At 50.3% G+C, this 12,785-nt stretch overlaps 6 protein-coding genes across 6 annotated transcripts; 4 read left to right on the top strand and 2 right to left on the bottom strand.

Moving 5' to 3' along the window:
• Window positions 1-3,032: 3,032 nt before the first annotated feature.
• J7T55_007690 (uncharacterized protein) lies at window positions 3,033-4,010 on the top strand (the record flags this gene model as incomplete). Its single annotated transcript, XM_053134584.1, has 1 exon — window positions 3,033-4,010. The coding sequence occupies one exon, from the start codon at window positions 3,033-3,035 to the stop codon at window positions 4,008-4,010; it is 978 nt and encodes a 325-aa protein (XP_052987664.1).
• Window positions 4,011-4,306: 296 nt separating this feature from the next.
• On the top strand, window positions 4,307-5,985 carry J7T55_007689 (uncharacterized protein; the record flags this gene model as incomplete). Its single annotated transcript, XM_053134583.1, has 4 exons — window positions 4,307-4,435; window positions 4,501-4,623; window positions 4,681-5,587; window positions 5,921-5,985. 4 exons carry the CDS (start codon window positions 4,307-4,309, stop codon window positions 5,983-5,985), a joined length of 1,224 nt encoding a protein of 407 aa, XP_052987663.1.
• A 1,781-nt stretch (window positions 5,986-7,766) lies between these two features.
• J7T55_007688 (uncharacterized protein) lies at window positions 7,767-9,355 on the top strand (the record flags this gene model as incomplete). Its single annotated transcript, XM_053134582.1, has 4 exons — window positions 7,767-8,115; window positions 8,337-8,876; window positions 8,991-9,049; window positions 9,116-9,355. The coding sequence occupies 4 exons, from the start codon at window positions 7,767-7,769 to the stop codon at window positions 9,353-9,355; spliced, it is 1,188 nt and encodes a 395-aa protein (XP_052987662.1).
• Window positions 9,356-9,448: 93 nt separating this feature from the next.
• J7T55_007687 (uncharacterized protein) lies at window positions 9,449-9,795 on the bottom strand (the record flags this gene model as incomplete). Its single annotated transcript, XM_053134581.1, has 2 exons — window positions 9,449-9,489; window positions 9,585-9,795. The coding sequence occupies 2 exons, from the start codon at window positions 9,793-9,795 to the stop codon at window positions 9,449-9,451; spliced, it is 252 nt and encodes an 83-aa protein (XP_052987661.1).
• Window positions 9,796-10,035: 240 nt separating this feature from the next.
• On the top strand, window positions 10,036-10,621 carry J7T55_007686 (helix-turn-helix-domain containing protein type; the record flags this gene model as incomplete). Its single annotated transcript, XM_053134579.1, has 2 exons — window positions 10,036-10,394; window positions 10,459-10,621. The coding sequence occupies 2 exons, from the start codon at window positions 10,036-10,038 to the stop codon at window positions 10,619-10,621; spliced, it is 522 nt and encodes a 173-aa protein (XP_052987660.1).
• A 561-nt stretch (window positions 10,622-11,182) lies between these two features.
• J7T55_007685 (uncharacterized protein) lies at window positions 11,183-11,847 on the bottom strand (the record flags this gene model as incomplete). The annotated part of the gene is made up of 2 exons (XM_053134578.1): window positions 11,183-11,247; window positions 11,307-11,847. The coding sequence occupies 2 exons, from the start codon at window positions 11,845-11,847 to the stop codon at window positions 11,183-11,185; spliced, it is 606 nt and encodes a 201-aa protein (XP_052987659.1).
• Between the last annotated feature and the right edge of the window lie 938 nt (window positions 11,848-12,785).

Below are 12,785 nucleotides of genomic sequence, written 5' to 3'. Positions count from 1 at the left end.
TCGACGAGAGTCGGCAAAGGTCCGCAGCGCAGGATGGCGGCACTGACTACTGTAACAGGAGACTGAATCGTCGGTGAACACTGGGACACCCACTGGACACTGCCAGTACTGGCTAATACACGGAAAGACTGAGAGACTGAATGACAGACTGACAGAACTGGCAGAACTGACTGGCACTGGACCGACCAAGTGTCGCATCAATGCACCCGGACGGCAACACGTGCAGGAGGATTCCGCCCCCGTTGCTGTCGACAGGGACTAACGGCCCGCAAACTGGGCGGGTCTGGACCCCCAATTGTGTGGCCTGCATGCATCATGTTCAGCAAGTGTGGATTTGGGTGGACGTGGGCGTTCGTCCCTACGCCGAAGGAGTCTCACATTTTCCCTTTCCTGGTCAGCTTCTCAGCTGTGTCCACGTTTGCACCTTGCCACTAGGGCTTATATCGAGCAACGCAACGCAGTCAGATCCTTTTCAGCTTTCCCGCGGCACTTCGGCAGACTGGGTGCCACAGCTTGCCGCCGTCGCCCGTCGTGCAGCTGCAAAATCTTCCTAGGGCCTTGTCAGGCTGTCTACACGTGTAGAGCCTCCAGCCTTGGCGCCAGTCACGGAGTCCAGGGCGTTCTCGGGCCATATGGATCTCAAAATAACCTCCGCGTCCTACCGCCATTTCCGAACCAAACGAGGCTCGGTTGTGCGACCAATCTCAACATCACGCCATTAATCTCTCAAGCTCGCGACTTGAAACTCGCTGTGGGCTTTATCCAGCTCAGTGCTTCCAGGCCAGTATTCAAGTGCACGTCTTCGTCGACTGGCTGCACTGGGTACTCCTTTCACAATACAATTTGAGCCTCGACTTGCTCGGGACTTGCGGCATTGGCTGGTCACCCGCCCGTCCCGGGTCTGTGAGGATATAAAGTTCACGCTGCCGCTGCCGTTGCCTCCGGGCCCTGAACGTGCGATAAGCTTACGACAGCGCCATCCCGGGCCTCGTCATCCCGGGGCTTTTGACGTGGTGAGCCGATTCGGATCTCCGGGCCACTCAACTGACATATAGAGGTCTTCGTGCATCTCCAGCTCGGCTGTGTCTTCCAGCAGTTTTGTTTTGCGATTCTCGCCGCGAGCCTAGCATGGTCGCGGGCCTTGCCTGAGTAGCCACCATGCCTACCCCGACGCCCCTCATCTGCGGTGAGATTGTTGATCAGACGAACTTTACCCATCGACTACCCCTCTCATATCCTGTTCTCAAGATAATAGGCTTATCATCTCATCTCTGCGCCCGGTCGTCTCAATCCGCGAGCGTTTCCTCCAAATGCCGAGCCAGTTGATCTCCGCGCTCTCATGACCTGTCACCCACAGTAGCACGTTGCACCTGCAGAGGCTTGAGCCCACATCCTGCACCATGTATCTAGAATGTGCACAGCAGTACTGTAATCTGGTCTAGTCTACTTCTGCGCCCAGGGTCCGGGACGATGCTTCCCAACCGCCGTTTTCCTAAAGCAATCTGCAAATCCATCTCCAATTATGTCAATATGCAGGCACTTAAGCACCAGGAGGCACTCTGTGATTTGAAAATCCTCCTGCCGCTCAACCGCTCTAGTGACGTCAGGTTTCACATGTTCATGGGTTCGAGCAGTGATCCTCGCGATAGCAACCGAGGGCGCTCGAGGGTCGACCCCTGGCTGGCTCAACGCGGGGAAGAACAGGTGTGGCGTCTGGGGTAATTGGCATTGCTCACAGCTTGCCGAGGCTTTGAGCGACGATCATCCATGTGAGTCCCTCTCGGATTGAACCGTGTCAGACTCATGCGCTGTATACATGAACGGTGGGGGAGCTCTATTATCTCTATAGCATGGGCCGATAGCATTGACTTATTGGTTGGTCACACGTGGACGTCAGATGGCTGTCACCGGGACCGATTGACTTCTGCTCCCTGTTAACATGATACCGGGCCTCTAAGACATGACGAGGTTGATCGTGGGGACAGTGAAGTTCCGGCCAGCCTTCCGCACATCCAGCTGGGGCTGAACTGCCAACTGCCCTTAAGAGAGGGCATTAAATGTACTCCATTTAGCATTTTGTCTGTGACGGCGAGGCGGCTCTGCCTCAGTTAAGCTAGGGTTGCACTCGCATCACCTGCTCCAAAGCTTAGCATAGTTGCATACACGCCTGGTCGCTGTGTTGATTGCATCGTAGTGGAAATGGTATTGGGCTGGATTGCCGGAGGTGCTGCAGGCGCAGTGTAGCGTCGAGATCGATGTCAAAGTAGCAACCCACTGTCCCGAGGAAATGTTGCCCTGATTGCGATCGCACCCATGTGTATTCACTCCATGTAGATGTCGAAGATTAGGAAACTACATGATGTTGTACTTGGCGAATAAGAGGCTGGAAGTGCCTGTCACAAAGTCTTTGAGATTGGCGCACTTGTTGTACACGATGAGCCCCTGATCCGGGGTAGAGCCCAAAGTGGTCAATTATTTAGCCAGTCCAGCCCAATTGGTGTTTCTGTTCGTTTCGAAGGCTACTCTATGTTGCCTTGGCACCGACCGAAGACCACGGTCTCGTCGGGTTTGTGTTTCGAGAGGCGGTGCACCATGGTGGCCTCCTACCCTCGGCCGCCCCCACCGTCTTGCAGAGCCCACCAAATAACAAAACAGATTGGGCGTCAGACAATCTCAAATGGGCCATGTGGCCAACTAATGGGCCACGAGCAGCCACCGCGCCAATACACCAGTGGTCAATAATGCCCCATCAAGCAAAACGGGCCATTTCCGTACGGGGCCACGATACTGTCACGGACAGAAACACCCGGGGACGGTCGCTCCTGATATGGCGGCATCTGTGGTCTCCTTATGGACATGGGAGAGCTTCTGCATTCAATTTACTAAATAGTGTACCACATCGGGATTGAATTTTCCAAGACTCGACCCTTTGTCTTTCATTTTGTCGGTCCTTACTTTCTCATGCAATTGGCTATCTACACGCTCCTTTTGCAAATCCATCTGGAAACCTCATAAGGTTTCTAAGACTTCATATGGCATCATATACTACATCTTCGTATATGATGCGCATGCCTCTCTCGTCTCTTCTTGTCTCAGGCTTCCTGCTGACCCGAGGGACTAGCTCGCCACTTCCTACCTCGACAGCAGATGAACAATACAACCGGTCAAAGCGATCTTTATTTGGAGATGGCCCTCTCCAGGCCTGGGAAATCGCACTGTTGTTATTAGGTGCCTTGCTTGGGATCATGATCCTGGGGTTTTTAGGTGGCATATGCGAGGTCTTGCTGCACGGGAAGATCAAGGAGAGCAACGCTGAAGCTGATGCCAAGGTTGAGGGCGGTGGAAGTCGGGCAATTGTTGACGGGGCTGACGGCGAAAAGGCAGAGCGAGGGGTTGCCGAGGGCCCAGAAGGGGTCATAAACGATGGCCGCTACTCGTGGCAACCGGAGAGAATGTCGACTGGGCTAAGCGATGACTCTACACTGGCTGGATCAGACCCTGGAGCCGCTCAGCAGGGAGCGGATGAAACGAGCCGAGATCAAGCACAGACAAGCGATCAGTATGTGGCATGGAATGGCGAAAGCCAACCTTATCCTAGTCCATCGCGATTTGTGATAGATGATGTGGACAGTCCTGGGTATGGGGGCGTTGATGCCAATGCTCATCAAGAATATGCTGGACACCTAAATCCACCGCCAGCCATGCCGAGAGACGCCACCTACCAACATCAAAGCGCGGAAGACCAATACTGGAACGAAGGGTTCGATGAAAGTCCGAATGCCGGCCCATCCCACCACACGGATGGTAACATAGCTTCTGATGGCTACCAAGGAGAGCAGATGGCTGCGCCTGGTGGATATTCAGGCGAGGGGTATAGTCCAGCGGTCATGCCCGACGAAGTCGATTACCTTGCAGAATATCGACAAAGCCAGCTGTATCTTCAGCAGGATGATGATTGGTATACTGCAGCAAGTGCTTCGTACGCTGCACCAGCAGGAACGGCGAAATAGGAAGGGGGATGCGCGGCAGTGCATTAGGAAATGGGCTGAAAGGTTGAATGTCTGAATAGATAGAGGAGTACGGTCTGGAACTGCATTAAGTAAATTTTGAAATGCAGGCTGTGTTAGAGGTAAAAGTCAGAAAGAATTACACGGCGTCTAAGTAAAAGTCGAGTGTGAATTGTTCATTTGCTGTTCTTGATCGTGATGCCCACATCCAGCATGTTCAAGCCCTTGGTCGAAAATTTGTGCCATGCACAATGCCGGGTGTGCCTTGTTCAAAGCATCAAAATCACGCCAAAGATAACATGGAATTGACTGCGCGTTTGCCGTTGATGAACTTGAAGATGCTGAGGTTTCTGGTCATGAAGCCTGCATCAGGTGTCAACACGCCAATGCCATCTAGGAATGCTGAGAAATTGCGAGGAGACGTCAGAGTAACAGAGCGAAACAAAGCACAGGCAATCAGTGCTTGGAAATAACAGTGCTAACAGACCAAAAGTGCGAGACACGTCAAGCCACCATGCGTCATAGGTGCCGCGCACCTCGCTGTGCCTGCTATAACAAGAGATTTCCACTTGCGACGAAGTCAAGTCTAGACGACTTCTCTTTGCAGTCTTTCATCGTAAGTATACGCTATTTACCCATAATGTCTGGCGTGTTCGAATGGCCCCGGATCCAGAGCAGCGCAGAAGCCTGGGCAGAAGAACTTCAGCGCGCTCTATCGGCCCAAGAGGAATCAATCAATTCTCGCATTTACATGCGGCAACTCATGCGCCTGAACAGATCATACATTTCCGAACTCCCCGATGAGCTCCTCGTCAAGATCTTCTTTGAGGTTGCGACAGAGAGCCCCAGACACTTGCTTAGCATCGTGAAGACATGCAAGGCCTTCCACGACATGGCCATACCATTGCTTTATAGCAGTCTGGAACTGTTGTCCGGCCGTTCACGGGAGTACATGCAATCTCTAGGCATGTCATTCCGACGACACCCGCAGCGGAGAGGGTATGCGATAGAGGCAAAGCTTCGTGGAAGCCCCGAAACGTTCAGGTCTCTAGGGCAAATCCCCGTCATATTCAGTCCCGATGCCTTTCCAAACATCAAACGGCTTCATGGCATCCGGGTAGACGTGTCCAGCCTTCAAAACATCCTCACCGCCGATGAGCCCTCTACCGGGACCTCCACGATCGAAGAACTGATCTTTGAGGAATCAGAAATTAGGATTTGGCCGGCCGGCTTAGATGCACTATTGAGTGCGTGCAGAATCGTGCGGAAGCTCGTCTTGCATTGGGGATGTGGTGCTGCAGAATCGCCTAGAAACGGTGAATTCCTTCAAGAGGCCATGGGACTGGCTATTGCGCGGCACGCGGCTACTTTGGAGACTCTCAAGTTAATGCCCAATGAGGCTCAGATTAGCACCGACAGTCAATCTGAGCCAGGAAGTTTGAAAGACCGTCTCCCTTCATTCTCGGTGCTGAAGGACCTGACAATCCATATGGTCTGCTTTGACGGTGGTGGGCAGACACAGTTCACATTGAACATGGGCGCGACGGCTCAGTTGGGACTTGTTAACTTCTTGCCTCCAAGTCTTCAACGTTTGGCGTTGGCGGCAAATCCAGAAAGCTTGACGGGCAATCCAGCCTCAGACTCGGTCCTAGCACATAGGAGCCTGAGGCTACAAATCTGTTCACTTCTGCAACACTGCGGCTCCAACAACCGCTTCTCAAAATTAAAGCTAATTCAACTCCCGGAGTGGGTGAATGACCCGACTGAGGGACTCAACGGAGACGAGTTGCCGAAATTGAAGGAGTTGGCTTCCAGTTTTACCGTCCATATTATATTCAAAGGCATGTTTGAGAGAATCTTGAACTATCACCATCTCTTTTCCATGATTACTTGTTAACACATATATCGATTAGATGCCTATCAACCGGCAGCACGCCTGTCCGAGAGGGACAGAAAGAAGCAGCTGCAGACTTTCTAACTATCCCCGAACATCTGCTGTGCACTCGGATGATTTTATCAAGGTTCTACACGAATCATGACTCTATAAAAGTTTCAAGCTTCACTAAACAGAATGAAGACCGATTGGATCCCGAGACTAGCAGCAGCCTGCTTACGTTTGACTGTCTATATGCAGCGTCTCACCACAAATACGCTTCTACTATCCGCGAAAGCAGTGGCACCTGGCGGCGAACAGGTTAACAGAGTGATAGACTTTACAAAGGATACAGTTCTTGGTGACAAAGGCATAACGTGGATGTAAAGAAGATTGTACGCTTTTGACAATACCTTTGTTCCATTCATCATCGCTGGACAGATTCCTATTATCTTCGCCGTCCAACAAATTATAGCTGGACAAGAATTGAATCTCCTTTATGTTCAATTGAGCTATATATAGCAGGCTACCAATAAATGACTCACTCGGATTCATGGGCGGACTCGTCGCCGAAAATTTAACAAATCACCCGATTCACTCAACGTAGGTTTACTTACGCAATGTCTGTCGGCTGTCGACTTCACGACTATGTTCATTGCCCCTATGGGAACAATTCCACCACCGGGGGTTTGACAAGCACCGAAACCCCAGGCTGGACTCCAGGAAAGATCGCTGTTGTAGTTGTTACTGTCATTCTGGTCGCGGCTGTTTTGGTTGGAACATATATTTTTCGTCATCGGCCCACGCAGCAGATCCGTGATATTGAGCTTCAAGCTCAGCAGCGGGGAAACAACTCGTCTGATCAGGCCGAGGGTCCATCGTTGCCGCCACCTCCTTATTCTAGTCATACGCAGTCAAACAAAATTGGTGAAGAGGATGTTGACAGGGTCGAAAGACCTCCTCCGTCTTACCAGCCGTCCGCGATTCAGAATAAGTCAGATTATTCTCGGTACAGATAAGTGTCTACTGGTAGGAAAGTGATTGGCTTTCGGCCGAGTTAGATGACCAATGAGTAGACAATTTTCGTAGCATTTTCACTAGGCCAAAGAGAAATTCTGTTTCACAAATCGAAATTGATCTCGATTTGAGAAACCATTAGGTACAAATCTATTCTTATCAAAAATATTCAAGTGAATCAAGTGAACTAGCTCGAGGCGCCGTTACTAAATTCCCGCCCGATCACTATCACGGTGAGCCAACACGTAAGTGGCTCCACAGCATGATTTGAACTTACTTCAGCTTACACGGAATGTGCATTTAACATCCCTGAAGTGGCGCATCTCCAGGCGGTGTGGTGCGACCTGAAGGCAAAATTTGCTTGGATGTTGCATAAGCTTGAATGCCCCATCGACACCCGAGTGGTCAATTGAACAGCCCCTCGGGGGTCGTTTCCCTTGAGATGTGCAGCCAATATTGATCATAGGACTTGGCGAGAAGGTGATTGTAAGCAATACCCCCTGTTGAGAAAAACCTTGTAGACTCCGTGCTTCTTATAGCTTTCGTGCTCTCCTGACTGCTCAATCGCCTGCCATTTTTTTGCATCAAGCATCTGTAGCTATGGATCTGCACGCTTCCGAAATCACTCCGACTTGCATGGAGAATGCAATGGATCTTGAACTAAAGGATGGAACATCCTCGCCTCGCGATAGCCAAGTACCTATGGCTACCAGCCAAACTTCGGAACGACGGCTAAGAACGAAGATTGACCTCGCAATTTGCCCCATAGTTTGTATATTATACCTGTTCTGCTTCATAGACCGTGCTAATATAGGTATGATGCGTTCACCCGGAGTCTCTCATTAGATTTACACAAGAGCTGACCGATGATGCGTCAAGGCAACGCAAGGATCGCTGGGCTTGAGCGAGAGCTCGGCTTACACGGCTACGATTATAACATCGCGTTGACATGCTTCTCGGTTGCGTTTACCATTTTCCAGATCCCTGCCCTCATCTGCTGCAAATGGATTGGGCCAGGCTGGTTTCTGCCCGGGTGTACTTTTGCCTTTGGTATTGCTTCAATCTGCACAGGATTAGTGCGCACAGCTGGACAACTCTTCGCTGTTCGCTTCATCATTGGTGTATTTGAGAGCGGTATAATGCCCGGATTCGCCTACTACCTGTCCCGATGGTACTGCCGTGCAGAGCTCGTGTTCAGATTGTCGTTCTATATTGGCAGTAAGCAGCTTTCAGACACAATTTGGACTCACTCAAATGGATACGATGGCTCATTCTTGGAGCAGGTTTGACCATTTGTCCCAGCTCTCTCTCTGTATCCCTCTTTGTTCTGTTTCCCGTCAGCATTTGCAATGGGCTGTGTGCAGATGGCGTCCGAACCTCTCCTCTTTCTCGTTTCAAGCCTATTTCTCAGTGATAACAGTTAACTTTCTATACTGCAGTGGCTCCCCTGGCCGGAGCATTTGGTGGGCTTTTAGCCTCAGCCATCCTCTCCCTACCAAGTCTTGGCACGCTGCACGGATGGCGCATGATATTTGTTATCGAAGGTATCATAACCGTCGGCCTTTCGATCCTGGGGCTCGTTCTCCTGACGGACCGCCCAGAGACTGCCAGATGGCTGACACATGAGGAACGCCAACTTGTGGCCCGCCGCGTCACCTCCGAAAGGCTTCCAGGCACAATATTATTGGATGGAATGAGCCGCAAAAAGCTGTGGCATGGAATTACCAATCCTGTGACACTGACCACAGGTACCATGCTTCTCGCCAACACCGTGACGGTTCAGGGGCTTGGGAACTTCTTGCCAACCATCGTATCAACTATCTATCCGGAAGCATCTGTCACCGAGCAACAGCTCTATACTGTCCCCCCATATATCGTTGGTGCTCTGCTTACGGTAGCCTTTTCCGGCCTTTCGTGGAAACTCGACAGTCGGCAGGCCATCATGACCTTCTGTGCGCTTCCAATTTTGACTGGATATGGTATATTTCTTGGGACACTGAATCCTCATGCACGCTACGTGGCGACTTTCTTAGTTGCGAGCACGTGTTTTACAATGGGTTGCCTAACAAATGCTCAAATCAGTTGCAATGTAGTGACTGACACGGCTCGAAGTGTGGCAATAGCTACGAATGTGACATTGGGTGGATTAGGAGTGAGTAGACACTGCCACCTCTTGGTGCTGAGATAATACTATGTTGGCTAACACTTGTCCCCCCAGGGAGTTATCTCAACATGGGCTTTCTTACCCTTTGACGGGCCCTACTTTCCAATTGGCAATGGTCTCAATTTGGCTACCTCTAGCACGTGGTGCCTCCTTGGAATCGGGGTATCTTTCTGGATGCGTCTTGACAACAGACGAAGGAACGCAAAGTCATCCGAGCTGGATCTGTCTGGCTTAAACAAGGAGCAAGTGGAAGACCTCGACTGGAAGCATCCGAACTTCAGATGGCGTCCTTGATCCGGCCCAGTCTCAAGTGGCTTACATTTTCACGGATTTAGCGAGCCATGAAGAGACCGAGGACCATCTCCGTTTTCGGGGAGCAATGAATTATCACGGTGAGCTCGTTGGGTGGCACGATATATTCGGGGCGGCTGTAGCGAGTTGTTACGATGAGGGGATTTTCAAGAACTAGCTTCGACTTCACTCCTATGCTTAATTGAGCAGCCTTTGCAAGTTTCCTCCTTACAATAATCCGGTGTCTGCCAGATCTTGCGGTCTGAATAATCATCAGGCCGATGAGCTTCCAAGGGCGTGCTGCCGGCCCCGCATGACGCCATTCGAGCGGACAAGCTCGCACACTGCAGCCCACTACCAATCGGGATATCGTTGGTGGTGTCCTTCTGCGTAACGTTGAGATGCAGGCTGCGAAAACGCGATTCGCCATTGGACTTAGTCATGATGCTGAAGATGCAACGCCCCATCCAGGCGGCGTGATCGGTCTCTGAGGATGACTAAGTTGCAGTATCTCAACGTCTATTCAAAACACAATTGTGGACTATATATAAAGCCTGATGTGCCCCTGATTCCAGCTGTTCATTCTGTTTCTTTTTGCTGATACCACACAATTCACCATCCTCTGACATTTTCCTAGCGAGCCTCCAACCCCTCATTTGACTTCCAGCGCTTACATCTTCACCATGTCAGCCAATGCAACATATGACTTTGTCGTGCCCATCTTCATTAAGGGCCTGACAGCGTACGACCACATTCTCTCCAAAGCTGAGGCATATGCCAAGGAAAAGGGAGTCGATGTCGACGCAACATTCTTCGAGGCTCGTCTGGTCGATGACCAGTTGCCACTGCACTTCCAGGTTCAGAACACCGCGAAGCTCGCACAAATCAACCTCGGCCGCCTAACGGGAGAGAATGTGACACCTTTCGAGGCTGAGGAAAAGACTGTTGCGGGCCTCCGGAAAGTAGTCCAGAAGACACTTGAGTTGCTGAAGTCTAGCGATGCAGCCAAGGCTTCGGGGACGGAGCAGAACACCATCGACCTGTGAGTATCACTCATCATATGTATCAGCTGGATCGAACGAACTTGAAACTGATTATTCTCGAAGTCCTACCCTCGGAAAAACACTGAAGTCTACAGTCAAGGACGCTGTTGTGAATCATGGCGTGCCAAACTTCTATTTCCATTTGGTCACTGGGTACTCCATCCTCCGAGCTAAGGGCGTGCAACTTGGCAAGGCCGATTACATTTCCAGCTTTTTAGGAATTTAAGTTTACATGCATATCCAGTAACAGTAGCGACGGAAACGCAAAAGCGGGCGACAAAGGCTGGTCGGCCTGCCCATATCGGTGCATAAAAGCATTGTTAAACTTTACAAGCGCTCATGCTTTCAATAGCATACAATGAACTATTTATCATATGCTCAATTGACAGAACAATCGATAAGTCGACGTGAATATCCCATTGATGATGTTTGCGGTATATCGTGTTTGAGATGGCTGCACGGCTGCACTGGAGATGCATCTTTCTGAATTGATGCGCGACGTGCTTATTACGATCTGACAGTCAATATTGACTTCCCATGTGAAGTGATTGTTTCTTGTTGCCAGCTTTGGTATGAAGGGGAAGCTTCATTTCTATGAAGTTTCTTTACAGCCTTCTGACTGTCATTCACAATATCACACAAGGCGAAAACCTTTTTGGCCAATTTCTATATGACAAGTCACATTGTAGAGATGTAAGACTGATTGAGAGAATATCTGCTTGGAATAATGAAATATTCCAATTCGGTAAAGTTCTACGGAAGGGACTAAATTGCGCTTACGGGCTGGTCAGTACTCAGACACAGAATGAACAGGAAACTGTTGTAGCAGGGCGAAACGTCGCGGCTCGCGGACTTCTCAACCTTGCTTCAAGTCCTGTGTCACCTCTTCTCTCACAGGTGCACCTACGTACCGTGAGCAAACCGGTTGCCTCTTTTTCCGTAGTTTGCGTCATTGGTATTGGTCCTGTTGAAATCTCCGTGAAAGCGGTTCTCACGAGGCTGGGTCGAGTAATCTGCGCCGTACGTTTGTTGCCGAACAACTGCGGGTGGCGACCTTATGCTCTCATGTTGCATATGCGCATGGTCTCGGACCGCACGGGGTTCAGGAGAGATCTCGATGTTGTAGTAATCTTCGTTCTCCCCACCATGAGAATATGCCGCAACGGGTCGTCCACGGGACTCCGACGGCGACGCCGCGACTGGAGGTGCCGTCGAACGGCCTGGAGGGTGGCTCGATCTAGGAACTTCACGTGAGATGTTTTGAAGTTCCAGACCGCGTTCAAGATCTGGCGTTCGACGAGAGGACTGCTCCCACCATAGCGTAAATAGCAAGACTCCCAGGAGCCAATGCGTGACAGCCATGATCACAACAAAAGCAAGAACAACATTGACACGAAGCGTCAAAAGGTTCAGCTTCTGTTCCATCGAGAGATCGCCGGACAGAAGAGGCATGTTCGTAGACGGAAGCGGGTGATAGATGGTAGAAGATGAGAACTTTACAGCTATCGAAGGCAAGCGATGTTTTTGTCGATCAAGTTAAACCTGATGTGCACTTCTGAGAGCTGTTATTCCTTTCCGGAGGCCGGTGAGGAGAGAGGGAGATTAGAAAGATGGAAGTTGAGAAGGACAGGCCTTTTTATACTCGGCCATCGAAGTGGAAGTGAAGGTCTATTTGACGACAATGCTTTTGTCTAAACGAAAATCAAAAGATCCGCTGGCAAAACAGAAATACATAAACAATGCGATAGCACATAGAGAGTGAAATAAGCGCGCGCACAATGTTATTGAACCCACGTAGGGCCGGGTCACACAATGCTCATAGTACTGGAGAGAACAAAGGCTTATCTTGACATCCCGAGGACCAAGCCGCTTAGCCACTGATAGCAATTGACCATTTTTAAATGCTCTTGTAAGGAAGTGTTATTCCGGCCAGTTGAACCTATCCATAGGACCCTAGTTGGCAGATTTGGTCAAATGATCTGTGCCGAGGTGGTTCGCCCATTGACCTTCTTCCGGCATGCCTTATCATGCAAATCAATATTGATTCAAATCTTATAGAATAAGACTATGCATATCTGTGATCGGTATTTGCAGGTAGAAATCGTCCATAACGTGATGAGCTTCCATGTCTCGTATTGCCCTACATATAACGACGACATCCAGGAATAGACCCGCGCCTTATAATCGAAGGGCCAGGGACCCTTGCCATGCCCTTCAGTATTACATCTAACTACTCAGGAGATTCTCAATGAATATATCGTGCCCTCGAAATCAACCTTCGACGGGGTGCAAGTCGGAACTTTACCGAAACAAAGCACCCCTGACATAACCCCCTAGCAACAAAGGCCCTGCTGGAAGCAAGATCGACGGTTGGAGATCGAGCTGCAAAT

The sequence above is a fragment of the Diaporthe amygdali genome, assembly GCF_026229845.1.
Source record: "Diaporthe amygdali strain CAA958 chromosome Unknown NODE_46_length_305281_cov_63_574154, whole genome shotgun sequence".
In the NCBI taxonomy this organism is placed as follows: Eukaryota; Fungi; Ascomycota; class Sordariomycetes; order Diaporthales; family Diaporthaceae; genus Diaporthe; species Diaporthe amygdali.
Note: the sequence above shows the minus strand (reverse complement) of the source record. Positions and strands in the feature narration are given on the sequence as shown.